Source organism: Podarcis erhardii (genome assembly GCF_964252035.2).
Source record: "Podarcis erhardii genome assembly, chromosome: 18".
NCBI lineage: Eukaryota > Metazoa > Chordata > Lepidosauria > Squamata > Lacertidae > Podarcis > Podarcis erhardii.
In genome coordinates, this window is record NC_138516.1 from 8,984,572 (window position 1) to 9,012,111 (window position 27,540).

At 49.7% G+C, this 27,540-nt stretch overlaps 3 protein-coding genes across 9 annotated transcripts in view; 1 reads left to right on the forward strand and 2 right to left on the reverse strand.

Annotated features, from left to right (window-relative positions):
* The window catches only part of TJP3 (tight junction protein 3), a 56,408-nt gene extending 48,092 nt beyond the window's left edge, over positions 1–8,316 (forward strand). For all 4 annotated transcript variants that reach the window (XM_081846089.1, XM_081846090.1, XM_081846091.1 and 1 more), the window contains exons 18-20: positions 1,866–2,123; positions 6,158–6,210; positions 7,741–8,316. In XM_081846089.1, the coding sequence (XP_081702215.1) occupies positions 1,866–2,123; positions 6,158–6,210; positions 7,741–7,849 (420 nt within the window). In that variant the 3' untranslated portion in view covers positions 7,850–8,316. The remainder of the gene's footprint in view (positions 1–1,865; positions 2,124–6,157; positions 6,211–7,740) is intronic.
* The window catches only part of GAMT (guanidinoacetate N-methyltransferase), a 234,799-nt gene that overhangs the window by 206,537 nt on the left and 722 nt on the right, over positions 1–27,540 (reverse strand). Inside the window, exon 1 of one of the 2 annotated variants that reach the window (XM_081846410.1) lies at positions 19,145–19,193. The exons of the other annotated variant lie outside the window; for it this stretch is intronic. Coding sequence (XP_081702536.1) covers positions 19,145–19,178 — 34 coding nt within the window. The 5' untranslated portion in view covers positions 19,179–19,193. Of the gene's footprint in view, positions 1–19,144; positions 19,194–27,540 lie in introns of those variants that run through there. 2 annotated transcript variants of the gene reach the window in all.
* On the reverse strand, positions 9,716–27,447 carry APBA3 (amyloid beta precursor protein binding family A member 3). 3 transcript variants are annotated; one of them, XM_081846111.1, is made up of 12 exons: positions 27,045–27,447; positions 24,212–24,559; positions 21,298–22,030; positions 20,146–20,185; positions 18,766–18,911; positions 17,376–17,462; positions 17,057–17,215; positions 14,917–15,114; positions 13,752–13,964; positions 12,784–12,903; positions 11,963–12,103; positions 9,716–10,670 (listed from the first exon to the last, which is right to left on the reverse strand). In XM_081846111.1, the coding sequence occupies exons 1-12, from the start codon at positions 27,149–27,151 to the stop codon at positions 10,599–10,601; spliced, it is 2,364 nt and encodes a 787-aa protein (XP_081702237.1). In that variant the 5' UTR covers positions 27,152–27,447; the 3' UTR covers positions 9,716–10,598. The 3 variants fall into 3 exon arrangements, with proteins under 3 accessions (XP_081702237.1, XP_081702238.1, XP_081702239.1); XM_081846112.1 differs by having other exon boundaries at positions 21,298–22,027; positions 27,045–27,286; XM_081846113.1 differs by having other exon boundaries at positions 24,212–24,564; positions 27,045–27,195.

The following is a 27,540-nucleotide window of genomic DNA, read 5'->3' on the forward strand; positions in this document are numbered from 1 at the left end:
AAGCATGATGGCTTATTTAACCACTGCGTGGCCTTGGAAACTTCTCCTACCTGGGCAATTATCTTTCCACAAGGGCCAACATTGATGCCAAAATCCAGCATCGCCTGAACTCTGCGAGTGCGGCTTTCTCCCGACTGAAGTGCAGAGTGTTTGAGGACTGGGACATTCGCAGGGAAACCAAAATGCTCGTTTACAAAGCTCTTGTACTACCAACCTTACTGTATGCTTGTGAAACATGGGCCACGTATAAACGCCATCTCCAACTACTTGAAAGATTCCATCAACGGTGTCTCCGAAATATTTTACACGTCACTTGGGAAGACAGGCGAACTGATGCCAGTGTACTGGAAGAAGCAAAGATCACCGGTGTCAAAGCGATGATTCTTCAACATTGACTTCGTTGGACCGGTCATGTTGTGCGGATGCCTGATTATAGTCTTCCAAAGCAACTACTCTATTCCAAACTTGAAAATGGAAAGTGTAATCCTGGTGGTCAACAAAAGAGGTTTAAAGAATGTCTCAAGCAAAAGTAGTATAAACACTGACAACTGGGAAACACTGGCCTGCGAGTGCTCCAGTTGGAGAACAGCCTTTCCCAAAGGTGTCGTGGGCTTTGAAGACACTCAAACTCAGGACGCAAGGGAGAAACGTGCTAAGAGGAAGGCACGCATGGCAAACCCTCACCATGACCAATTTCCGCCTGGAAACCTATGCCCCCACTGTGGAAGGACGTGTGGATCCAGAATTGGCCTCCACAGTCACTTACGGACTCACTGTTAAAACCGTGTTTGGGGAAGAGAATCTTACTCGGCTACGAGGGATCGCCAAAGACAAAGACCAGAAGGTCTTGGAAACAGCAGCAGCTAAGCTCTCTGAGGACCTTGGAGGCTGTCACAGCCTGAGAAGATAAACCCAAAGACTAAACACATTGGCGTAAAGTTATCTCCTTCGCAAGGTGGTGCAGCAAAATGGCATCGTTGGCTGACAGTCTGAGCTGTCTATAAATCGCCTGAAAATGCAAATGTATTTGATAAGACGGGTGGTACTGCAGAAAAGCAAAACACCTTTCCTTCGTCTGGACTTCTGGCTAATGCGTGTGTTGCCTTGAACCCTGCAAAGGTGCTGTTTTGTCTAGAAATTGTTTCGTAGCCTCTCTGCCTAGGCTAAATCCCGTCGCACGGTCACAGATCCGTTTAGTTGTTCTCTCCCAACGTGTTGAGAGGCAAAACCTTTCGTCTCTGCTCATCCTTTCCGTTCCGGCCGAGAGGAATCCGTTCCTGCGTAAATAAAGTCTCTGCAGAAACTGTAAGTGATCGTTCTGGCCTAATTCACCCAAACTGCGAGTTCCCCTAACACCGCTTTCGAAACTGCCCATATTTTAACAACTGACTTCAGAAGCTACCTTTGTTTTTAAGCGCTGTGGTTTTTAAAAACAGACCGACTTGGGGGCGGGCCATTAGAATTCCAGAGCGACACGCCGCGTGCAAGGAGTAAATTTATATTTTGTGTAAACGGCTTTGAGGTTTGTTTGTTTTTTTAATCATTACCGTAATTTTTGCTCTACAAGACACACTTTTTCCCTCCTGAAAAGTAAGGGGAAATGTGTGTGCATGCGTCTTATGGGGCGAATGCAGGCTGCGCAGCTATCCTAGAAGCCAGAACAGCAAGAGGGATTGCTGCTTTCACTGCGCAGCGATCCCTCTTGCTGTTCTGGCTTTTGGGATTCAGAATATATTTTTTCTTGTTTTCCTCCTCCAAAAACTAGGTGCGTCTTGAGGTCTGGTGCGTCTTATAGAGCGAAAAATACGGTAGGTGATATGCAGGTTAGGTTAAAATAAACTCACCCACCTCCCTTTTCCACCCAGGTGGATGTTCCAGCCGACGAAGGCTTGGACCTATTGAACCAGCCCTCTCCCACCAGCCCGGGCTACTTGACCTGCGATAGCCGAGCCAACAGTGACTACGATGAGACGGACGCAGAAGGCGAAGCTTACACTGACCAGGAGCTGGATGAATCCTATCAGGAGCCGGCCCTGGCTCGCTCCTCGGAACCCACCGAGCAAACCACGGATCAGGACCTCAGCGAGAGAGTAGCGGCTGCTTTGGCTTACCCAGTTAAGCAGGTAAGGGTAAAGGGACCCCTGACCATTAGGTCCAGTCGTGGCCGACTCTGGGGTTGCGGCGCTCATCTCGCTTTACTGGCTGAGGGAGCCGGCGTCCAGTTTCCGGGTCATGTGGCCAGCAGGACTAAGCTGCTTCTGGCGAACCAGAGCAGTGCACAGAAATGCCGTTTACCTTCCCGCCACAGTGGTACCTATTGATCTACTTGCGCTGGCGTACTTTGGAACTGCTAGGTTGGCAGGAGCAGGGACCGAGCAACGGGAGCTCACCCCGTCATTGCGGGGATTCGAACCACCAACCTTCTGATCGGCAAGTCCTAGGCTCTGTGGTTTAACCCACAGCGCCACCTGCGTCCCTAGTTAAACAGGTAAGGAGTCCCCAAATGGGTTCCTAGGGGTCATCTACTCCAACCCGATCCCTGCTCTGCTGCATTGCTGGGCAGCCCAAGTGATGGGGGTGTTACTGTAGCAAGAAACAGAACAGCTTGAGCGTATTACCCCAGTCCTGGTCCAACTGCACTGGCTACCAATTAGTTTCCGGGCCCAGTTCAAAGTGCTGGTTTTGACCCATAAAGCCTTAAACGGCTCGGGACCGCAATGCCTCAACGAACGCCTCTTTCCATCTGAACCCACCTGGACCTTGAGATCATCTTCTGAGGCCCCTCCTTCATGTGCCGCCTCCTCGAGAGGTCTGGAGGGTGGCAACATGAGAACGGGGCCTTCTCTGTGGTGGCTCCCCATCTGTGGAACGCTCTCCCCAGGGAGGTTTGCCTGGCGCCTTCATTACACACCTTTAGGCACCTGGCAAAAATGTTCCTTTCCAAACAGGCCTTTGGCTGAACCGATTTACCTCCTCTGCCCTTTTAAAATGTGTTGGGTGTTTTCGTGGGGAGGGGTATTGGGTTGCTGTTTTTATTTTTATTAGGTACCGGTTTTTTCGCTCTATAGGACGCCCTTTTTCCCCTTCAAAAATGAAGGGGAAATGTGTGTGCGTCCTATGGAGCGAAGAAGCCACTGTCCCGCGATTCTCTCCTGGCTGGAGAGGTGACGCGCGACTATGGCAGGAGCCTCTCCGCTGCTCGCCTTTCCGCTGCTTCCCGATCTGCTCTTTGGGGCTGGTGGTGGGCTTCCCCCCGCCAGCCCCAAAGAGCAGGTCGAAAGGAACCTGAAGCCTGGAGAGCGAGAGGGGTCAGTGCACACCAACCCCTCTCGCTCTGCAGGCTTCCAAGGTAGCCACCTGTTTTAGACACCTTGTTTTAGAGGGGGAAAACAAGAGGGGGGAAATTCTCCCCCTCTCTGTGCAGCGCCTCCTGCCACTTCGCTGAAGGGGCACTGGGCAGAGAGGGGGAGAAATTTTTTTTCTTGTTCTCCCCCCTCTAAAACAAGATGCGTCCTATTGTCCGGTGCGTCCTATAGAGCGAAAAATACTGTAGTTTCTGGTTTTATATCTTGGTTTTATTCTGTGAACCTATACCCCCAGGTATAGGGCAGTATATAAATTCAAACCATATGGTACGCAGGATGAGACCCTACCTGCCTGCGGACTGTCTTGCCAGAGTGGTGCATGCTCTGGTTATCTCCCGCTTGGACTACTGCCATGCGCTCTCCGTGGGGCTACCTTTGAAGGTGACCCAGAAACTGCAATTAATCCAGAATGCGGCAGCTAGACTGGTGACTGGGAGTGGCCGCCAAGACCACATAACACCAGTCCTGAGGCATCTGCATTGGCTCCCAGTACGTTTCCGAGCACAATTCAAAGTGTTGGTGCTGACCTTGAAAGCCCTAAACGGCTTCGGTCCAGTATACCTGAAAGAGCGTCTCCACCCCCATCGTTCTGCCCAGATACTGAGGTTCAGCTCTGAGGGCCTTCTGGCAGTTCCCTCATTGCGAGAAGTGAGGTTACAGGGAACCAGGCAGAGGGCCTTCTCGGTGGTGGCGCCCACCCTGTGGAACGCCCTCCTTTCAGATGTGAAGGAAATAAGCAGCTATCCTATCTTTAAAAGACATCTGAAGGCAGCCCTGTTGAGGGAAGTTTTTAATATTTAACGCTGTATTGTTTTCAACACTTGATTGGAAGCCGCCCAGAGTGTCTGGGGAAACTCAGCCAGGTGGGCGGGGTACAAATAATAAATTATTATTATTATTATAAACAACAACAAAATCTCCTGTTCTGTTTCACCACTGAAAAGCACGTACCATTGGGATGCTTGTACTAACTTTTAGCCAAAATCTGTGCTTAAGAAAACCTAAGATGAGCCTGGTGGATCAGGCCCAATCCAGCCCAGAACCTTGTTCTCACGGTGGCCAAGAAGCTAAGAATCGAGGTAGACTGGCTCTGGAACTGGAGGCTCCATCAGGACCTAAGAAAAGCCTGGCTTCTGGTACGAGCCAAAGGAGATTCATCTGGTCATCTGGTCCCAAATGACTTTTGGGAAAGGTGCAAGCAGGATTCGAATGCAAGAACTACCGTATTTTTCGCTCTATAGGACGCACTTTTCCCCCCTCCAAAAATGAAGGGGAAATGTGTGTGCGTCCTTTGGAGCGAATGCAGGCTTTTGCTGAAGCCTGGAGAGCGAGAGGCGTCGGTGCGCACCGACCCCTCTCACTCTGCAGGCTTCAGGAAGCTATCCGCAAGCCTTTGGAGTGCGGCGGGAGTTCCCGCCAGACTCAGAAGGTTTGCGGATAGCAGCAAGCTTCGGGAGCGAAGGCGAGGTTGTGCGTAACCTCGCCCCCGCTCCCGGACCCGTTCTGGGGTCGGGGACGCTCAGGCTTCCCCGCCCCAACCCCGCGGCTAAAAAGGAAGCCAAGACAGTGAGCAGGATCCATCCCGCTCGCTGTCTTGGCTTCTGCCAAAGCCGCGCGCAGCCTCTCCCGGCTGGAGAGGTTGTGCATGGCTAAAGAGGAAGCCAGGACAGCCAGCGGGATGGATCCTGCTGGCTGTTTTGGCTTCTTTGCTCTTTGGGGCCGGGGGGGTTCCCCCCTTTATTTCCCCCCCCCCAAAAAAACTAGGTGTGCCCTATGGTCCGGTGTGCCCTATAGAGCGAAAAATACGGTACTCTCTCCTCCTGTGTTTTCCAGCAGCTGTTCTTTAGAAGCCTCACTGCCTCTGACCACAAAGTCAGAGCCTAGCCATCACCGCCAGCGATAATTTTATTATTTGTACATCGCCCATCAGACCGGGTCGGCGAAGCCGCTCTGAGCAGCTTCCGGCAAATTAAAAACACCAACCCCGGTTCTGAAAACAATGGTGCGAATGGGAAGCGATTCTCCTTGAATTGAGAGTATCCCAAACTTTGGGTCCCCGGTTGTTGTCGCTCTACAACACCCATCATCCCTAGCGAGCAGGGATGATGGGAGTTGTAGTCCCAGCGACATCCGGAGACCCAGCTGTTGGGAAACCACCCATTTTAAGACCTAGAATCATAGAATCGTAGAGTTGGAAGAGACCACAAGGGCCATCAAGTCCAACCCCCTGCCAAGCAGGAAACACCATCAGAGCACTCCTGACATATGGTTGTCAAGCCTCTGCTTAAAGACCTCCAAAGAAGGAGACTCCACCACACTCCTGGGCAGCAAATTCCACTGTCGAACAGCTCTTACTGCCAGGAAGTTCTTCCTAATGTTTAGGTGGAATCTTCTTGTAGATTTCAGCAATGCAGATTTCAGCAACGTTGGGTTTGGAAGTCGTTTATTTACATAAGATGCGATTTGTGTGTATACCTTGAAGCTTAAACAAACACCAATACTATTATTCTTTTTTAAAAAGAAGAACAGCCTTCTTCAGGAGGACTGGAAACTTGAGGCCTGCAAAACAGTAGGATGCAGAATTTGGAAATGTTAGACCTCCGGGTATTGGGCGATATATAAATTCAATAAATAAAGTAATAATAGGAAGTCGCATAACAATGAAAGTTATATGTGCATATATATATATATATATATTCCTAATGAGCTTTAGAAAAATGGTGGAATGAAGTTATATGGCTTTGGCAGACCTGTGTTTCTCCCCTGCTGATTCCTCTTTCTTCCCTCTCCAGCACGACGGCGACCACCAACCCCAAGGCCAATGGAGGGAAGACTACGGAAACAGGTAAGCATTTCCAAAACTCGTTTTTTGCATTCTGGGGTACCAGGAAAATGTCCACCCAAGTGGGAGGGCTGATTCTTGGTTTCCAAGGGCACGGGATGAAGAGTTTGGGGGCTGAGGACACAGGTTGGGGGCTGCAGCAAACCTGCGAGTTTTAAAAGAGGGCGGTCGGCCAGTCAGCGATCCCTTGGTACAATCCTGTGCGCTGGCTGCGGTTGTGAATGATTGCTCAAGTTACTAGTCCACATTGTCAGTTGTCTGCAGCTGTCTGGCCAGGGCCGGATTTAGGTCTAAGCTACTGTAGGTAATGGGGCCCTTTCTATGTCCAGCTGTCCTTTGTCAACAACAAACTGCCACTGTTTTTTGTGTTGAATATATGCTATATGGTAATTTATGGACCTCATAGGTATCTCAAGCCATTTGCACATGTTGCCATATAACCAGTCCATGAAGAATGGAGGCACCCTATACAGTGGTGCCTCGTAAGACGAAATTAATCCGTTCCGCGTGTCTCTTCGTCTTGCGGTTTTTCGTCTTGTGAAGCACGGCTATTAGCGGCTTAGCGGCTATTAACGGCTTAGCGGCTTTAAGAAAAAGGAAACAAACTCGCAAGAGCTCGCAAGACGTTTCGTCTTGCGAAGCAAGCCCATAGGGAAATTCGTCTTGCGAAGCACCTCAAAAAACGGAAAACTCTTTCATCTAGCGAATTTTTCGTCTTGCGGGGCACCACTGTATATAGAAAGGAGCAAACCAGGGATATTTTAGGGAGCAGGTGAGCAGGCAGGGCCCATGACACAAAACACAAAACACCGTTGCTGTATGTAGGTTTTATTTTATTTGTTTTTTATCTTATATTTTGGAAATGTACATCCAGGTTATTTTCCCCCTTTACATTTTTTTTGGGGGGGGGGCCTCCCAAGAGAGTGGGACCCTAAGCTGTAGGTTGTGTGTCCAAACTATTTTCAAAGAGGACCAGATTTGATGAAGTGAACATGCGTCGCGAGGGCTGACCAAAGTTTATTGGATTGAAGTTGCTGGGCTTTTTATTGGATTTTACCCCAGGAAATAGGGACGCGGGTGGCGCTGTGGGTTAAACCACAGAGCCTAGGGCTTGCCGGTCAGAAGGTTGGCGGTTCGAATCCCCGCAACGATGGGGTGAGCTCCCGTTGCTCGGTCCCTGCTCCTGCCAACCTAGCAGTTCGAAAGCATGTCAAAGTGCAAGTAGATCAATAGGTACCACTCTGGCGGGAAGATAACGGCGTTTCCGTGCGCTGCTCTGGTTCGCCAGAAGCGGCTTAGTCCTGCTGGCCACATGACCCGGAAGCTGTACGCCGGCTCCCTCGGCCAGTAAAGCGAGATGAGCGCCGCTACCCCAGAGTCGGTCATGACTGGACCTAACGGTCAGGGGTCCCTTTACCTTTTACCCCAGAAAATAAACTGCCACAGAGGGGCTGGACCGTACCGACCAATGGGCTGTCCTAAGAACCGACTTTATTTTGCTTAATTTTGCAACCTGGTTTTCCTCTCCTCCAGGGAATATGAACACGATGCCCTGCGGAAGAAGTTTACCCACGCTCATACCTACGACTCCGAGTCGGACCAGGACTACGGTTACGACTGGGGCCCTGCCACAGACCTCTAGACTGTTCTGCAGAGATTGGGGTTTGCTGACTGGAGGAATACACAGTGTGTGTTGTGTTATTTTTCCCCCCATTTGGAAATTCTGTGCCTACGACATCCCTGTATGCCCTCTTACCAGCCCCGGGTCCCTGCGGATCAGGACCCCCCGACCCCAAACTCCCGATACCTCGCGGCACCACCTAGCAAGGAACCGTTCCGCCTCCCTTTGCTCCGAAAATCCCGCGATCTGGGGGGGGGGGGAAACGATCTGTGCCAACGGCTCGCAGCTTTTGAACAAAAGACCTCGAGGCAAATCGGTTCTTTTTTAAAAATGAGAAGGTGAAAAATAAATAAATCTCCATGCACACCTGCAAAGTTTGGGCCAGTTTTTTTAATAATAATAAAAAACCTCCGTTATTGATCTCTCGCTGTCGGAGAAACATTCAAACACCCCTCTGGATTTTTGTCTTAATAAATAGCTTGTTTTAAGCTGTGTTTCACCTATTTCAGTTCTGGGCTTTTGTGTGTGTCAGGGTTTGAGTCGGGTAGGCAGGAGTTGGAAACTCCAGACGGCTTTTCCTGGAGATCCTTGCTTTGCAGATTTATTTCATCTTTCGTTTCCTAAAATGTTCACATCGTTAAAAACAACAGCAACACAAATCCGTTTGCTGAAGGCCATGTTAAAATGAGAGTCACAGGAGGCTGCCTGTTTGAGCAGAGAAAATACCATATTTTTTGCTCTATAGGGTGCACCTAGTTTGTTGCGCGCGGCTTTGGCAGAAGCCAAGACAGCGAGCAGGATGGATCCCGCTCGCTGTCTTGGCTTCCTTTTTAGCCGCGGGGCTGGGGTGGGGAAGCCCGAGCTTCCCCCGACCCCAGCCCCCAGAACGGGTCCGGAAGCGGGGGCGAGGTTGCACGTAACCTCGCCTTCGCTCCCGGAGCTTGCTGCTATCCGCAAGCCTTCGGAGCCCGGCAGGAACTCCCGCTGGGCTCCAAAGGCTTGCGGATAGCTGCCCGAAGCCCAGGGTGTCCCCGGGCTTCGGGCTGCTATCCGCAAGCCTTTGGAGCCTGGCAGGAACTCCCGCCGCGCTCCGAAGGCTTGCGGATAGCTTCCTGAAGCCTGGAGAGCGAGAGGGGTTGGTGCGCACCGACCCCTCTCGCTCTCCAGGCTTCAGCGAAAGCCTGAATTCGCCCCATAGGACGCACACACATTTTCCCTTCATTTTTGGAGGAGGAAAAGTGCGTCCTATAGAGCGAAAAATACAGTATGCTGGCGAGGGCCTATTTGACCCTCCCACTTCCAACCCCTTACCTGCTTAAAAGTGCCTCTCAAGTCGGGGGAAATTGCAGTCTTCCACTCACCAGTGGACGGGTGAAAAAAGCAAAAACAGCTTGAAGAGGCTGAATTTGGATGGGAAAAACCCAGATTCAAAGGAGCCTTGCCTCCCAGCTCAAACTGGCAGCTGCCTCAGTACAATCTTGCAGGCACAAAACTCTCCCAAAAAAAATACTGTATTTTTTGTTCTATAAGACGCACCAGACCACAAGACGCACCTAGTTTTGGGAGGAGGAAAACAAGAAAAAAAATATTCCGAATCTCAGAAGGCAGAACAGCAAGAGGGATCGCTGCGCAGCGAAAGCAGCGCTCCCTCTTGCTGTTCTGGCTTCTGGGATAGCTGCGCAGCCTGCATTCGCTCCATAAGACGCACACACATTTCCCCTTACTTTTTAGGAGGGGAAAGGTGAGTCTTATAGAGCAAAAAATACGGTATTTCCCATGTGCTCGCCCTAAAGTTTTGTCAAAAAATAAAAATACAAACTGCCAGGTTAGGCTCTGCCCTAACCTTTTACCCTGAGATGCTGGATTTCCGACTGCAGGAAATGCAGATTTTTGCATTCGCTCACACCCTTGTTAAGTGATAAATCGGTCCAGACATATTTGTTTTTTGGTATTTTGGCTGACAATCAGCAAGGCGGCACGTTCCCCACCACTTACTGAAAGGTTTGTGGATTGACGCAAGTTTTGCTTTAGGCCTGTTTCTAGTTGCAAAGACCAGCCGCCGAAGTTTTTAACACACTGCAGGACTGAGTGTGTGTGTGCGAGAGAGAGGTGGAGATATCTGGTCTATTCTAGAAAGACGGTAGAGCAGTGAGGTGGGTATAGACTGTCCCACTGCAAAGAATTTTGTTTCTTTATAATATATAACCCAACCTCCCTGCAAGGAGAAATCTAGCACCTCAAGGAAAAAATTGTTTCCACACAATCAGGAAACCCAGCCCCTCAAGTAAAAAACAGTTCCCGCGTAATCCCTTCGCCGCCATGCTCTTTCCCCTTATTTCCAGAACATGCAAATTTTAACACAAGGGCAGCATTTATTTCAATATATAAAAAATTATTTATCCACCAGCAGCATGATGGGGTACAGCCTTTCTCCCACTGCTTCTTAGCGGCTTCCCATGTCCTGACCCAGAAAACAATTCCACACACACACACAAAAACCCACATCTCCGAAACTGGACCTTGCAGGGACAATTTACTAGCACCCAAAAAATAAACTGCACACGAACACACGCTCCCAGTTAAAGCAAAATAAAACCTTTTTTTCCTGTGATTCCGGGTGGAGAAAAAGTCCCGTTGAGAGGCAGGCAGGTCTGAATTCAGAGAAGACGCCTTTTCGGTGCACAGAGTCTGGTTTGCAAAGTGAGAAGGGGTTGCGTGCAACTTGTTAAGCAGGTGTAGATTTGCCGCCGCCCCAAGAAAACACCTCCCTTCATAGGAAAACGGGTTGTTCCTGTCCGGTCAGAAGACGGTAAGTTGATGCTGGCATGGTTTTGATGTGAACCTGGAATAAAAAAAGACACAAGGGGTGTTTGCGTTAAAGCGATATCACTGGGGAACAATTTTATTTTGCCATTTTCTCTTGCGTGAGATTTTTCAGCCGTTCTTATACGTTCAATGCTGCTTTCAAATGCAAGTCATTTACATTTATACTCATATTGTACTACTTTGGCTATGTGTTTAATAAAATGTTGAATTCTTACGGTGAAAAGTGAAAAACATGAATTGCAAAAAACAACAACTAGAGCTTACAGAACAAAACCAACTTCAGATGTGAAATCAGCACGTCAAAATTAGGTTAGAATGACTGCAGGTGTCAATGCAACAAAAATTTTGTTCCCCAGTGCCACCCAACAAAAAAAGTTGACTTTGCTAATGATGTTGTTGTTGTTGTTTAGTCATGTCCGACTCTTTGTGACCCCCTGGACTAGAGCATGCCAGGCACTCCTGTCTTCCACTGCCTCCCGCAGTTTGGTTAAACTCACTGCAGATGGTGACAGCAGCCACGGAATTAAAAGACGCCTGCTTCTTGGGAGAAAAGTGATGGCAAACCTAGACAGCATCTTAAAAAGCAGAGACATCTCCTTGCCAACAAAGGTCCGTATAGTTAAAGCTCTGTTTTTCCCAGTAGTGATGTATGGAAGTGAGAGCTGGACCATCAAGAAGGCTGATTGCTGAAGAATTTATGCTTTTGAATTCTGGTGCTGGAGGAGACTCTTGAGAGTCCCATGGACTGCAAGAAGATCCAACCTCTCCATTCGGAAGGAAATCAGCCCTGAGTGCTCACTGGAAGGACAGATCCTGAAGCTGAGGCTCCAAGACTTTGGCCACCTCATGAGAAGAGAAGACTCCCTGGAAAAGACCCTGATGCTGGGAAAGATGGAGGGCGCAAGGAGAAGGGGGCGACAGAGGACGAGATGGTGGGACAGTGTTCTCGAAGGGACCAGCATGAGTCTGACCAAACTGCGGGAGGCAGTGGAAGACAGGAGTGCCTGGCATGCTCTGGTCCAGGGGGTCACGAAGAGGCGGACACGACTAAACAACTAAACACCATCATCATCATCATTATTATTATTATTATTATTATTATTATTATTACTACTACTATTCCACAAAAAAACCCACACCCCTGCAGATTGTCAAAGTTTCCCACCCCTCTCGGAAGGCTGACCCATTTTTAATTTTTTTGCTCTGCCCGTGAAGCCAAATGCATGCAATTTGGGGGCGTTCCTGTACTTGCAAATTCAGCATCTCAATAAATAATCCTTTGCTGAGGAAGAATGCTTTGATGCCCACCTCGCTGACCGCCTGTGTCAAGATCTGGATGATCTTCTCATGTGGCATGGCCACCACACTCTGCCCGTTGATCTCGATGATCCGGTGTCCTACGCGGATCCCGCCCCTCTCTGCAATCCCCCCTCGCATGAGGCTGCAGATCTGGAGCAGGAAGAAGGCAGAGGGACACCGTTTAAGAGTTGGGTAAAGGTAAAGGGACCCCTGACCATTAGGTCCAGTCGTGGCCGACTCTGGGGTTGCGGCGCTCATCTCGCTTTACTGGCCGAGGGAGCCGGCGTCCAGCTTCCAGGTCATGTGGCCAGCAGGACTAAGCCGCTTCCGGCGAACCAGAGCAGCGCACGGAAACACCGTTTATCTTCCCACCGGAGTGGTACCTATTTATCTACTTGCGCTTTGATGTGCTTTCAAACTGCTAGGTTGGCAGGAGCAGGGACCGAGCAACAGGAGCTCACCCCGTCATTGCGGGGATTCGAAATGCCGACCTTCTGATCGGCAAGTCCTAGGCTCTGTGGTTTAACCCACAGCGCCACCCGCGTCCCGTGTGTGTGTGTGTGTGTGTGTGTGTATATATATATATATATATATATATATGCATATATTTATGCATATTTGATATATGCACATACGAAATATGCAACTATGCATATTTATGCAAATCTTTCCAGTGTTATGGGCCTCCAAAGGTCTTAACGCAGCCTTGTTTGCAAGTTTGCTTTGTTATTTAAATTCACTCCAATCCCCGCCTACCCTCCAAAAAACACCCCGCGAAACTTTTCACCATGCAGCCTGGCTCGCTCGCTCGAGCCACCTAAGTTACTCACAATGCCGTTCTCCACGCAGAACCCCAGCGGGTATTTCGCATCAGGTCTCCGCACGATGGCGGTGGTGACGGGTGGGCAATGGACCACGCTGAGGGTCACCACAGTCTGGCTTTTCAAATCCTGGGAAGGGAGAGCACGGAAATTTGAGGAGCTGGCTTACAGCGGTGCCTACTTATCTACTTGCGCTGGTGTGCTTTCGAACTGCTAGGTTGGCAGGAGCAGAGATGGAGCAATGGGAGCTCACCCCGTGGCGGGGATTTGAACCGCCGACCTTCTGATCGGCAAGCCCAAGAGGATCAGTGGTTTAGACCACACGTATCCATAGCTGTCAACTTACAGATTTGAAAATAAGGGAGCAGCAGCCTCGAAAATAAGGGATCAGTAGCCAAAATAAGGGATTTTCAAAGCACAGGTATGTTCAACTTCTGAGCCCCTCCGAGCCAAAGGCAGAAAGCCCAGCCAGCAGCCAAACGAAGCCTCAAGCAGTGGTTCCCACAGCGCAGCAACCCGGCAAAGGGGACGCAGCAAGGAAAACCACCGTCCCCTCTCCGCTGGGAAGCGCTGAGCAAAGGCGAGTCCCCAGGCAAGGCAGCCGATTGGATCGGCACAAGGCATGCAAGCTCCACCCCCCAGTCGTTCTCAGACTCCTTATTGGGTGAGCAACGCAGCCAAGCAACACAGTTGGAGCCTCCCTCCTCCCTGGCCGGCAGGGAGGGAGGGAGAGGAGCTGCTTCTTTGAAACCCGGGAAATTCCAATAAGGGACAGCAGTGGGACACGGCGCTGGGATAAGGGACTTTCCCGCCAAATAAGGGACGGTTGACAGCTATGGGCGTATCACCACGTATCATCGTCCCAACCACCGCTTCCCAGACTCTGAGTCTTCTTTGCTTCGGGGTTCCCCAGCCGGTGCTCTGCTTCCCACCAGCCCTGGGAAGGAAAAGGAGTCTCCTCTTCCGCCGTCGCTCACCCGAATGATGCCCTGGCAGGAAGCCAGGGGCAACCCCACCAGGCTGGTCCCGTTGGCTGACATGATGCGGTCCCCGATACTCAGCTTCCCCGACCGCTCCGCCGCACCCTTATGCATGAGGTTGGCCACCACCACAGTGGGCAGGATGGAGCCCCAGCCCGACTCCACAATCACAACGCCCAGGATCTCCCCTTTCTGCTTGTGGATGACGACCTAAAAGGGAAACACAGGCCATGTCTGTAGGAACTGGTGATCTTTCAGTGCGTCTATCCAAAACTTCCATCTTGTGGTTTATCCCCACAACAGCTACTCACTTTGGGCTTAAGTCAAGCAAAGTCTAATTTGTCAGTGCCTAAATGATCTTTGCTATGGGTTAAACCACAGAGCCTAGGACTTGCCGATCAGAAGGTCGGAGGTTTGAATCCCCGCGACGGGGTGAGCTCCTGTTGCTCGGTCCCCGCTCCTGCCAACCTAGCTGTTCGAAAGCACGTCTAGGTGCAAGTAGATAAATAGGTACCACTCCGGCGGGAAGGTTAACAGCGTTTCCGTGCGCTGCTCTGGTTCCTGGAGGTGACCCGGAAACTACAACTAATCCAGAATGCGGCAGCCAGACTGGGGACTGGGAGCAGCTGCCGAGACCACATAACACTGGTCTTGAAAGACCTACATTGGCTCCCAGTACGTTTCCGAGCACAATTCAAAGTTTTGGTGCTGACCTTGAAAGCCCTAAATGGCCCAGTAGACCTGAAGGAGCATCTCCACCCCCATTGTCCAGCCCGGACACTGAGATCCAGTGCTGAGGGCCTTCTAGCTGTTCCCTCCCTGCGAGAAGCAAAGCTACAGGGAACCAGGCAGGGGGCCTTCTTGGTGGTGGCGCCCGCCCTGTGGAACGCCCTCTCACCAGATGTCAAAGAGATAAATAACTACCTGACATTCAGAAGACATCTGAAGGCAGCCCTGTTCAGGGAAGTTTTGAATGTGTGACATCTTAGTGTATTTTTGGTCTTTGTGGAAGCCGCCCAGAGTGGCTGGGGAAACCCAGCCAGATGGGCGGGGTACAAATAATAAATTATTATTATTATTTATCTAGACCAACCCCCTACAATGCAGGTGAGCTCTCCGCCCACCCACCTCTGGGGAAAGGAGGGGAAAGATCCGTCCTTACTTCCTTACAGTTCTCTTGCTTGGAGAAGTGCGCCAAATCGCCATTGTACAGCTCTTCCCCCGGGACGAAGCTTTCGTCGCCCTCGTCATCGCCGCACCGCCGGGGATGGAGTTGGTCGGGGTCGATGCCGCTGGCCCTCAGGAAATGCTGGTATGCAACGCTGAAAGCTTGGCCGATAGCTTGGGCTATCAAGGGAGCCTGCGGAAGGAGAAGGCGGGTTTCCGGCATGACACTCGAACCCAGGACCCCAGGGCTAAGAGTCGCATGCCCTACTGACTGAACCATCAACAATAACAACATCATCAGCACGGTTGTGACTACAATTATTATTGTTACACAGAGCCGATAAAAATAAATGATTTTTTAAAAATCTGATCTTTTTATTTGATTTGATTAAAAAAATCAAATAAAAAAATTAAAACAAAAAATACAATTTGAACTTTTAAAAAATCAAATAAAAAAATCTGATTTTTTTATGCAAATGGGATTTTTTAAATTTAAATCGCATTTTTAAAATAAAATACTTTTTTGGGGGGGAAATCTTTCTAAAGATTTCTATCTCAGTTACATTATAGTGCAAAGGCTATTCATCAGGAAATAAGGATTGGCTTTAAGTTTTTCATGTGTGCTAAAACTCAGTCTGTTTTTTAAAAATAAATAAATAAAAATTGTTTAACCACATCCGTTAACAAACCTGGATACATACGCTATAATGTCATTGTTTTAGTTAAATAAATTGTTTAAATTGTCATTAATTGCCCAATTATAAACAGTTAACTTACTAAACCTCACAGTAATTTTATAATTATCTATGTATTTCTAATAGTAAAATCATATCAGTCATTTTTGATATTGCTGTAAAAACTGCTCTGAAAATTCATTATTCAAAAAAACCGAAACCTTCCTCTGGATGTCAATATTAAGATTACATCAGGAATAACAAGTCTGGGGGAATCAAGTCTTACCGACTAGCAATTTAAATTGATTTGATGTCAATCAAATCCACCCCATTGCTATATTTCACTTACTATTTATCACTTGTCATAATAATAATAATAATAATAATAATAATAATAATAATAATAATTTATTATTTATACCCCGCCCATCTGGCTGAGTTTCCCCAGCCACTCTGGGCGGCTCCCAATCGAGTGTTAAAAACAATACAGCATTAAATATTAAAAACTTCCCTAAAGAGGGCTGCCTTCAGATGTCTTTTAAAGATAGGATAGCTGCTTATTTCCTTCACATCTAAAGGGAGGGTGTTCCACAGGGTGGGTGCCACCACCGAGAAGGCCCTCTGCCTGGTTCCCCGTAACCTCACTTCTCGCAATGAGGGAACCGCCAGAAGTCCCTCGGAAATGAACCCCGGTGTCCGGGCTGAACGATGGGGGTGGAGACGCTCCTTCAGGTATACTGGGCCATTTAGGGCTTTCAAGATCAGCACCAACACTTTGAAATGTGCTTGGAAACATACTGGGAGCCAATGTAGGTCTCTCAGAACCGGTGTTATGCGGTCTCAGCGGCCGCTCCCAGTCCCCAGTCTAGCTGCCGTGTTCTGGATTAATTGCAGTTTCCGGGTCACCTTCAAAGGTAGCCCCACGTAGAGCGCATTGCAGTAGTCCAAGCGGGAGATAACCAGAGCATGCACCACTCTGGCCAGTCTGCAGGCAGGGAGGGTCTCATCCTGCGTACCAGATGGAGCTGCCCTGGATACAGAATTAACCTGTACCTCCATGGACAGCTGTGAGTCCAAAATGACTCCCAGGCTGCACACCTGGTCCTTCGGGGGCACAGTTAACCCATTCAGGACCAGGGAGTCCTCCACACCTGCCCGCCTCCTGTCCCCCCAAAACAGTCCTTCTGTCTTGTCAGGATTCAACCTCAATCTGTTAGCCACCATCCATCCTCCAACCGCCTCCAGACACTCACACAGGACCTTCACTGGTTCTGATTTAAAGGAGAGGTAGAGCTGGGTGTCACCTGCTTACTGATGAACACGAGTCATATGGACTAGAAACTTGATTTCAAAACGCAGCTCTCTGCATTCTCCTTTCCATTTCTGCACGGGACCTCACTCACACACACATACACACGGCCCCTGAGGTTCTCCCCCGGCCCCCGATTTCCCCAAGCTCACATCCACCGAGTGGAAGACGTGGCAGATCATCTTGTAGAGTTGCTTTTCGGCAGAGGCATCGGCCCGGCGAGGAAGTTTCCGGCGAGCCATGAGGACCACGATGTTCCCGATGTCAGCGATGTAGGAGATAGTTTGCAGGAGATGGTCCATCATCGCCTCCTGGGAACAGAGAGAGGGAAAGGAAGGAGATGTCACAAGGAATAGGAGCCAGGTTTTGGCCAAGTGTTTTTGGCACTCGGAAATTCCTGGCGAATCCTCGAACTCGAGCCCCGCTTCTGCCTCTGCCGCTAGGCTACCCGGAAGCCCACAAGGGACGCACCTGGGAGTCGGCCGTCAGGACCTTGATCCTCTGCGTGGAGATGAAGAGGTCCACCTCCGTCATGGGCTGCGATTCTCCTTCGGGGGCCTGTAACGCAAAGGCAGGCATCTTGAGGCAAGCGATGGCCGGGAAATAGAGAGACGGGGTGGTCGGGAAAGGGAGGGACGTGGGGCAAGTGATGGCTGGGAGATGGAGCAGCATGGGGCAAGTGACGGCTGGGAGATGGAGCAGCATGGGGCAAGTGATGGCTGGGAGATGGAGCAGCATGGGGCAAGTGATGGCTGGGAGATAGAGCAGGATGGGGCAAGTGATGGCTGGGACATTAAGCGAAGTGGGGTAAGTGATGGCTTGGAGATGGAGCAGCATGGGGCAAGTGATGGCTGAGAGATAGAGCAGGATGGGGCAAGTGGTGGCTGGGAGATGGAGCAGCATGGGGCAAGTGAGGGCTGGGAGATGGAGAGACATGGGGCAAGTGATGGCTGGCAGAAGGAGCAACATGGGGCAAGTGATGGCTGGGAGATGAAGCGAAGTGAAGCAAGTGATGGCCAGCAGAGGGAGCAGCATGGGGCAAGTGATGGCTGGGAGATTAAGCGAAGTGGGGCAAGTGATGGCTGGGAGATGGAGAGACATGGGGCAAGTGATGGCTGGGAGATTAAGTAAAGTGGGGCGAGTGATGGCTGGTAAATTAAGTGCAGTCGGGCAAGTGATGGCCAGCAAATGCAATAACATGGGGCAAGTGATGGCCAGCAGAGGGAGCAACATGGGGCAAGTGATGGCTGGGAGATGAAGCGAAGTGGGGCAAGTGATGGTAGGCAGAAGGAGCAACATGGAGCAAGTGATGGCTGGCAGAGGGAGCAACATGGGGCAAGTGATGGCTGGCAGAGAGAACAAAATGGGGCAAGTGATGGCTGGGAAATTAAACACAGTCGGGCAAGTGATGGCTGGCAGAGGGAGCAACATGGGGCAAGTGATGGCTGGCAGAGAGAGCAAAATGGGGCAAGTGATGGCTGGGAAATTAAACGCAGTCAGGCAAGTGATGGCCGGCAGAGGGAGCAACATGGGGCAAGTGATGGCCAGAAAATGGAATCACATGGGGCAAATGATGGCCGGCAGAGGGAGCAACATGGACCAGACCACAGACCCCTCTAGCCCCACCTCCTCCTTCCAGAGTTGAACGGCCAGAGTGCCCCAACGGAAAGTCCACAAACCTCTCCCACTCTGCCCCTGCCAGCAGGCACCGAGATAGACTGCGGCTGTACCTGGAGGCTCCGCTTAGGTGGAATTAGGAATGCTAAAGGATCCCTTGCTGGATTGGACCAAAGCTGCCTCTACAGCAACACATCTCTGGGGACAGAGGGTGCAGCAGCTGCCCGCTCCCCTTGGATCTTACCTTGATCCTGTCCACGGCTTTCTGGGCTTGGGCCATGCGGACGTGGGTGGGGGGGTTCCTCTCGGAGACCAGCTGCGTGGAGCCCAGGTACTTGGCGCCGAAGATCACGCCGTCCAGCAGATCTTCGGGCTCGCAGGGGCCTGGGACTGGATTAAACGACGAAAGGGCCCGTTTCTTAACGGAACGTGGAATGGAACAAAGCCAAAAAAAAAAAAAAAAAAAAAAAAAAAAAAAACCCTTTCCCATAACCCTCAAGTTTCTAGTCCACATGGGGGAAGTTCTGCACCTGGAATAAGAGCAACTCCCCTCTTTTCTGTATGAGATTGTGATAGGAATTTTGAGGTCTTAGATATATGGCAATGTTCATAACCGCATATACATAGATCAGCACAGGAAGAGCGACCTGAAGCCATTTTGATTCCTAAACCGAGCCAATGTTTTCTCTGCAAGGTCAAACTGGAAAAGCCTCCCCATTGTCTTTTCCTTCACAAATCCTGTCTTAAGGGTATGTCTGTGTTTGAATAGGATGTGAGCCTGTGACCTGGCCCAGGAACTAAGTATTTATCACTACAAAAGACTGGCCAGGCTCCCCAGGCAATCCAATCAAGTAACCTGCCAGACAGGAGATAAATAAGGACAGGAGAAAAACAACCTTCAAATTTCTGTTGTAGACCGCCTTTTCTGTGACGTAGGTGTGATGTATCGGAGGGGTGGTCTTAGGTTACACCCCTTCTGTGATGTATGTTTGATGTTTCTGGGGGTGGCAATTTCAAAAGTCTTTATAAGGCCTTGCGCGACATTTTTCTGGGTTCCTCCTTTCTCCTGCATGTGAGGGGAGCACCCTGTTGCAACAGATCAATAAAGATCAGGTTTACAAGCTGCTTTGCTTCTCAATATTCTCTGGTTGGCCTCTGTTATCTTCTCCTACCAATAGGGAACCTACCGTATTTTTAGCTCTATAAGACTCGCTTTTCCCCTCCTAAAAAGTAAGGGGAAATGTGTGTGCGTCTTATGGAGTGAATGCAGGCTGCGCAGCTATCCCAGAAGCCAGAACAGCAAATGTGATCGCTGCTTTCGCTGCGCAGCAATCCCTCTTGCTGTTCTGGCTTCTGAGATTCAGAATATTTTTTTTCTTGTTTTCCTCCTCCAAAAGCTAGGTGCGTCTTATGGTCTGGTGCGTCTTATGGAGCGAAAAATACAGTATGTAAGGACTCTATATGGGCTCTTGGATACCCCATAAGGGAAAAGGGGAAATTTTTGTTTACAACAAGAGTGGGAGGGTTCAGGCATGCCCAGAGACAGCCCTACACGTTGAAATACCCCGACCCTCAACACAGAAGCCTCCTCCTGTGAGTGGGTCAAAAAACCTCCTTCGCTCACCTTCCTTGTAAGTCGGCAAGGACGACAAATCCGCTTTATCCTGTTCAAAGAGGGAAACAAGAGAGTCGCGGTCGGTTACACTCCTTCGAACTTGCTTAGTCAGCTTGCAAACCGCCTCGTGCATTGTAACGCCGAAAGGCGGCGTGCATATAAAAAGCGAAGTCAAATGAAAGCTCCCTTATTCTTCTAAAGGCCGTTGCTCTGTCTACACCACTGGAAGGCGGCTAACAGATTGAGGTTGAATCCTGACAGGACAGAAGGACTGTTTTAGGGGGACAGTGGGTGGGTGGGTGTGGGGGGTTCCCTGGTCCTGAATGGGGTCACTATGCCCCCGAAGGACCAGGTGTGCAGCCTGGGAGTCATTTTGGACTCACAGTTGTCCATGGAGGCGCAGGTCAGTTCTGTGTCCAGGGCAGCTCCATCTGATATGCAGGATGAGACCCTCCCTGCCCGCAGACTGTCTGGCCAGAGTGGTGCATGCTCTGGTTATCTCCCGCTTGGACTACTGCAATGCGTTCTGCGTGGGGCTACCTTTGAAGGTGACACGGAAACTACAACTAATCCAGAATGCGGCAGCCAGACTGGGGACTGGGAGTGGCCACTGGGACCACATAACACCGGTCCTGAAATACCTACATTGGCTCCCAGGACGTTTCTGAGCACAATTCAAAGTGTTGGTGCTGACCTTGAAAGCCCTAAATGACCCAGTATACCTGAAGTAGCATCTCCACCCCCATCGTCCAGCCCGGACACCAGGGTCCATCTCCTGAGGGCCTTCCGGCTGTTCCCTCCCTGCGAGAAGCGAGGTTACAGGGAACCAGGCAGAGGGCCTTCTCAGTGGTGGCACCCTCCCTATGGAACGCCCTCCCATCAGATGTCAAGGAAACAAACAACTATTTGACCTTTAGAAGACATCCGAAGGCAGCCCTGTTTAGGGAAGTTTTTAACGTTTGAAGTTTTATCGTGTTTTTAATTTTCTGTTGGGAGCCGCCCAGAGTGGCTGGGGAAACCCAGCCAGATGGGTGGGGTATAAACAATAAAATTAATCTATTATTATTATTATTATTATTATTATTATTATTATTATTATTATTATGAATGGCATTGGCGCTTCAACCCGGGACAAAGTGTGCACCCTCACGAGACGCTTACCACCACGTCTGAAGAGCAGGACGCCTCTTCCTCATGGGCAGACCCCGGCGTCGGCCGCCTCCAGCCCAGCTCCGGCGAAGGTCCCCCCAAAACAGAATCAGCGGATGAGAGAAGTGGCTCCTTCCACTGCCGGGGGCCTTCCCCCTGAGCCCTGTCCGAGGCCAATTCCCCGGGGGCCATTCCCCCAGGGCGGCTGTTCCCGGCCACCGCATCCGAGCGAGCCAGGGGCGTCTCGGCGCCTGCGTCGGAAGGGGGCCCCCGTTCATAGCGAAGGAGGCTGAGAAGATCCTCGCTCTCGACGTCCGCTGACAGCAGCCCTCGCCCCCTCCGCGGGCGCGCCGGACCCCCCAAGCCGTGCCCCGTGGCGATGTGGAGCGGGCAAGGGGCCCCCTGGCACTCTTCGGGGGCAAGGAGAGGGTCTCCGTCGCCTTCGGAAACCCGGCCTTCTTCGCTGTCGGAGGCGGGCAGAAGACCGTCTTCGGACGTGGGCGATCGGTCTTCAAAATTCGGGCTAAGTCGCTGCAAGCGGGTCAGGAGGCCGTGAAGATGTAGGTGATCGGAATCCGGGGCGTCCTCCTCTTCCTCCCGGACGACGTCCGCATCTTCCATTTCTACGAGAAGCTCAGCCGACTCTGCGGGTTGCAGGTCGCTTTCCCCCAAGGCTTCTCGGGGGCCCGGCGTCCAGCCGGCGTCCCCGGACACGGGTTCGGGAGACGCCTCCATCACGACCCTGCTGGAGGAAAAGCAAGGTTCAGCCCTCTGAGAAGTCAGGGCATTGTGGGGTGTGATATAAACAGAAAGGAATGTAAGCTCTTTTTATATGCAATAACAGCAGCAAGAATATTACTGGCCCAAAAATGGAAGCAAGAAGAATTACTGACGATTGAAGAATGGAGAATGAAGTTAATGGACTATGCAGAGCTAGATAAACTAACAGGAAGGATTCGAAACCGGCAGGACCATAAATTCACGGAAGACTGGAGTAAATTTACGGACTACTTGAAAAGTAATTGTGAAGATCAGACGGCGTTTGTAGGTTTGCAAGAAGTTTTGTGAGGAGTATTATTGGAAGTATTGCAAAAATGGAGAAGAAATGGAGAAAAAATGGAGAAAAATGGAGATGATTTGTTAAGAGATGTAAAGGCAATATAAAGTTAAGAAATGCATAAGAAGTGGATAAAACGGTGGATCATCAGAGGTGCTGATGGAAGCCTAAAAAAGATTGTATAAGTGATACGTTTTGTGGTACATTTTATAATTTATATGTTGAAATCAATAATTACAATTAAAGCGTCACAGCGCTAGCTGTTTCCTTTAAAAAAGCCATTTGTTATTGTTGCTGTTACTATTATTGTTTCCAAATTTCAAAAAGTGAAAATACAAGCACAAAAGTTGCTTGCTTTTTTACAAAGTTGCTGAGCTTCGTTTTGCAAAACCTCCGAAAGCACTGAAGATTGTTAGCTATCTGCCAAAAAATCAACGCTTCTGACCAGTGCCGGATTTACGTATAAGCTAAACAGGCTGTAGCTTAGGGCCCCACTCTCTTGGGGGGCCCCCAAAAAAATTTAAAGGAAAAAAACTGGATGTACATTTCCAAAATAGAAGATAAAAAAACAAAATAAAACCTACATACAGCACCAGTGTTTTGTGTTGTGTAGGTTCCTCTGATGTAAGTCATGGCCCCCGCCTGCTAGCCTGTTCCCTAAAATATCGCTGCTTTGCTCCTTTCTATATATAGGGTACCTGCATTCTGCATGCACTGGTTGCATGGCCACATGTGTAAATGGCTTGAGATACCTATGAGGTCCATAAATTACCATATAGAATATATTCCAGCACAAAAAAGCAACAATTTGTTGTTGACAAAGGACAGCTGGACATATAAAGGGCCCCATTATCTACAGTAGCTTAGGGCCTCATCAAACTAAAATCCGGCCGTGGTTCCGACATGGGCTGCCCCAGACATATTTACCGATTTTGTTTCTGGCGGCGGACGGATCCCAGATAAGTCTTAAAATTTCAGTTGTAAAGGTAAAGGGACACCTGACCGTTAGGTCCAGTCGTGGCCGACTCTGGGGTTGCGGCGCTCATCTCGCTTTATTGGCCGAGGGAGCCGGCATACAGCTTCCGGGTCATGTGGCCAGCAGGACTAAGCCGCTTCTGGCGAACCAGAGCAGCGCACGGAAACGCCGTTTACCTTCCCGCCAGAGCGGTACCTATTTATCTACTTGCTCTTTGAGGTGCTTTCGAACTGCTGGGTTGGCAGGAGCAGGGACCGAGCAACGGGAGCTCACCCTGTGGCAGGGATTCGAACCACCGACCTTCTGATCGGCAAGTCCTAGGCTCTGTGGTTTAGACTTTTAAATCCTTATACCACCCTTAATCAGAATATCACACATCAGCTCCCAAGAGCCTGTTGGTGGAACAGGAAGGTTTTCAGCTGCCACCGGAAGGACAAGGAGAAGGGACCTAGCCTGGTTTCCCTAGGCAGGGAGTTCCAAAGTTGCCTGGGAGGAGCCAACACCTAGAAGGCCCTGTTCTTCGTCCCCACCAAGCGGGACCGAGAGAAGGGCCTCTCCAAAGATCCCAAAGTTGCCTGGGAGGAGCCAACACCTAGAAGGCCCTGTTCTTCATCCCCACCAAGCGGGACCGAGATAAGGGCCTCTCCAAAGACCTCAAAACCCAGGCAGCCTCGTATGGGACGATACAAGAACCTTGAACCTCCTCTGGCAGCGTCTGGGGGCCCAGGAATCCTGTGCCGTGGGGGTCTGCCCCGCTTCAACCGCCCTGGGGGGCCGTGTTTTGTGCCAGGACTGACCCCCCCCACAGTGCACCATTTCAGCGAAATGGGAAAGGCAATCCCGATTCTTGCTTTTCGGCGGGGACTTGTATGAAGTTTAAAAACGGGTTTTACCTGCAGCCTTGGCTGACCGCTTGCTTGCAAGCTCGGGGGCTGGAATCCGGCGGATTCAAAAGCCAATTGGATCGTTCAGCAATATCAGAGCCGCTCTGGGTCTCGGGTGCTGCTGATTCAGAGATCACGGAATCTGTTTTTGGAACGTGGGATTGCAGACGGCCAGGAGACGGACCGGGCTGTTCCCAGACGGAAGAAGCGTCTGTTCCGGGTTTTCCGCAGGCATCTGGGTCTGTCGCCATGCGCTCCTCTAAGTCCATGGAGGGGGTCTCTGGGGGGTCGGTCACCGAATTCGCCTCTGACTTGAAGTCCATGTCGCTGTCGGTCATGATGGGGCACGGAATAGCCCTACACTGGAAAACGAAAGCGAGAATACAGGACCGGGCTCCGGGGGGACCCGAATTCAAATCCTAGCACCCACCTGACCATCAACCTCCCTTGGGGGTTGGTGCTAGAAATCTCCCAGGTTACCGCGGTAAAATTAGCAAAAATGTACAGTGGTCCCTTGGTTACGTTTCCTCTTCACAAACCCTAGGAATTAATTTGCAGCCTGCATTCTCCTTCTGCATCAAAAACAACCCAAAACCTAGCATTTATTAATTGCTAGGGTTTACCCTAAATGTAGAACAGCGTTTAAAAAAATAAATAAATACAGATGTTGCAGATTGGAATGTGGAAACGGACGCATGGAACAGACTTGCGGACGCTCACACGGTTTTGTATTTTTGTTATACGGTGGTCCCTTGGTTCTCAAACGCCTTGGTTCTCAAACAACTTGGAACCCAAACACTGCAAACCCGGAAGGAAGTATTCTGGTTTGCAAACGTTTTTCGGGAAGCTGAACGTGCTCCGTTTTGAGTGCCATACTTCCGATTTGAATGTTATGCTGAGATCTCTCTGTTTTTGCTATTTATTTTGCGTTTTTGCGGCTCTTTTTGTGTGTGTGACTGTGTGGAACCCAGGTCAGCTACTGATGGATTGATTGATTGTGTGACTGCAGTACATAGTTCATTGCTTTCATTTTATGGGTCGATGGTCTCGCTAGATAGTAAAATTCATGTTCAATTGCTGTTTTAGGGGTTGTTTTTAAAAGTCCGGAGTGCATTCATCCGTTCTGAATTGCTTTCTATGGGAAAGTGCGCCTTGGTTTTGGAACGCTTTGGTTTTGGAGCAGACTTCCGGAACGGATTAAGGTTGAGAACCAAGGTACCACTGTATCTGAGATTCTAGCACTGCTGGGGGGGGCGATGCTCAAAGCCCATCCAGCCTCGAAGGGTTGTTTTTGGGATTTAAATGGGCCCAACATCTGGAAAGAGCAATGCACACCGTTTTAAGAAGAAAGGTAAAGGTAAAGGGACCCCTGACCATTAGGTCCAGTCGTGGCCGACTCTGGGGTTGCGGCGCTCATCTTGCTTTACTGGCCGAGGGAGCCGGCATACAGCTTCCGGGTCATGCGGCCAGCAGGACTAAGCCGCTTCTGGCGAACCAGAGCAGCGCACGGAAACGCCGTTTACCTTCCTGCTAGAGCGGGACCTATTTATCTACTTGCACTTTGACTTGCTTTCGAACTGCTAGGTTGGCAGGAGCAGGGACCGAGCAACGGGAGCTCACCCCGTCATCATGGGGATTCGAACCGCCGACCTTCTGATCGGCAAGTACTAGGCTCTGTGGTTTAAGAAGAAAAGGTGTGGTATAAATGCATTAAACAAATCTAGTCTAGTATTTTGTTCTCACAGTAGCCAAAAATATTACAATTTACTGAACTTTGCTGCAATTTTGGAGAACTGCAACGTGCTTTAGGCACCGATATATGCTAAGACAATCGGCTCGGAATGTTTCTGTTCAAGCAAAACTGCCCAGACATGTTCAGGTGTTTTTACTTTTTACTTTACTGCCGATTTTGGGGTTTTGCCTTCTTTTATTTTTTTAGAAAAACGTTTGCAATGGTTTTTGAACTCATCCTTCGCAGGTTGTTTCAACCCTTCCCGTAAAAGCACTCAGAAGTTTTGCTACGGTGGTCGAATCAATTAAATTCAATTAAATTTGGGAAGGGCGGCTAAAAAAGCAAGGACAACGTAACTGACAGGTAATGATTTCAGAAAAGGAAATGGCACAATTTGGTTGCCGTCTGCAGATTTTATTTCGGAGAACAGGACTCGGTCTATTTTATTTTTTTAACAAAACAACAATAAATGTTCCCCAGGCATTTGAGAAATTAAGAGATATTTGCAGCTATCAATGGTTTTGCAAGCGTAATTCCAAATTCCGGGGTGTTTCTTCACAAGGCAAACCCACGCATGTTTACTCCAGAGAAAGTCGCAATGATTCCCACATCCAATATGTGCCTACAGTTGCAGCCTTAAGGTGGAAGTCTAACCCTGTCTACTCAGAAGTAAGCCTTACTGAATTCAAGGGCGGAGGGCTTACTCCCAGGTGATTGAAGTCAGAACTGAATTGCAATGCTTTGCAAGCCTTTTTTAAAAAGCAAGCAGTGAATTCTGGGTATCTGTTGCTTGTTTACTTGGGAGTAGACAGGGTTATTGTTATTTAAAGTATTTACAAACCATCCTGGACCCAAAGGACTGAAACGGACACAACTAAACCCACCCAAAAATTAAACAAAAACACAGAACTCAGATATAGGAAAGTTGCCAGTCGTTGCCCTCAAACCACCCAATTTTTTTAAAATTCAGATTGAGTTAATTTTTTGCCTGGCTTGATGTGTAACAGATCTATAAACTTGCCAGATTATTTCACACTGTTTTGGTTGCATTTCAGACGGTTTACAAGCAAAACGAAGCGGATGCAAACTTTTTAAGGGGAAAAAACTCACTTTCTGGAAAACTTTTTTGTTGTTGCTGCAGAGGAGGAGAGACCAGGAGGAGCTTTGCAAACGTGCAGGTTTTGGTGCTTTTTGCAAGCAGGATCCGGCCCGCTCATTCCGGGTCAGGGCATTGTTTGTTGCTGTTGTTTGGTTTTTCTACCCCAGCCTGCAACTTGCAAATCCTTTCTCTGAACTTCTTTTTCTTCCTGTTGGGTCTTTTCTCTCCCTGTGGATTGAGCATGTGTGGGGAGGAGGGAAAAAGAAAGGAATAAAGGATTCTGGGAGGTGTAGTTTTCTTGGTTGCACTGTGCTCCCATCAGCGTCCAAAGGACTGATCAGCCACCGGGTCAAACAGAGAGCCGAGATGTCCCTTTTAAACGCGAAGAATAATCCTGCGTCACCCAGAAGCTTGCAGATTGTTTTTATCAAAATATATACACACACACATGCATTCAAAAAGCAAAACATACCTGAATCAGCTTGACCCTCCACTGGGTAAAACAGA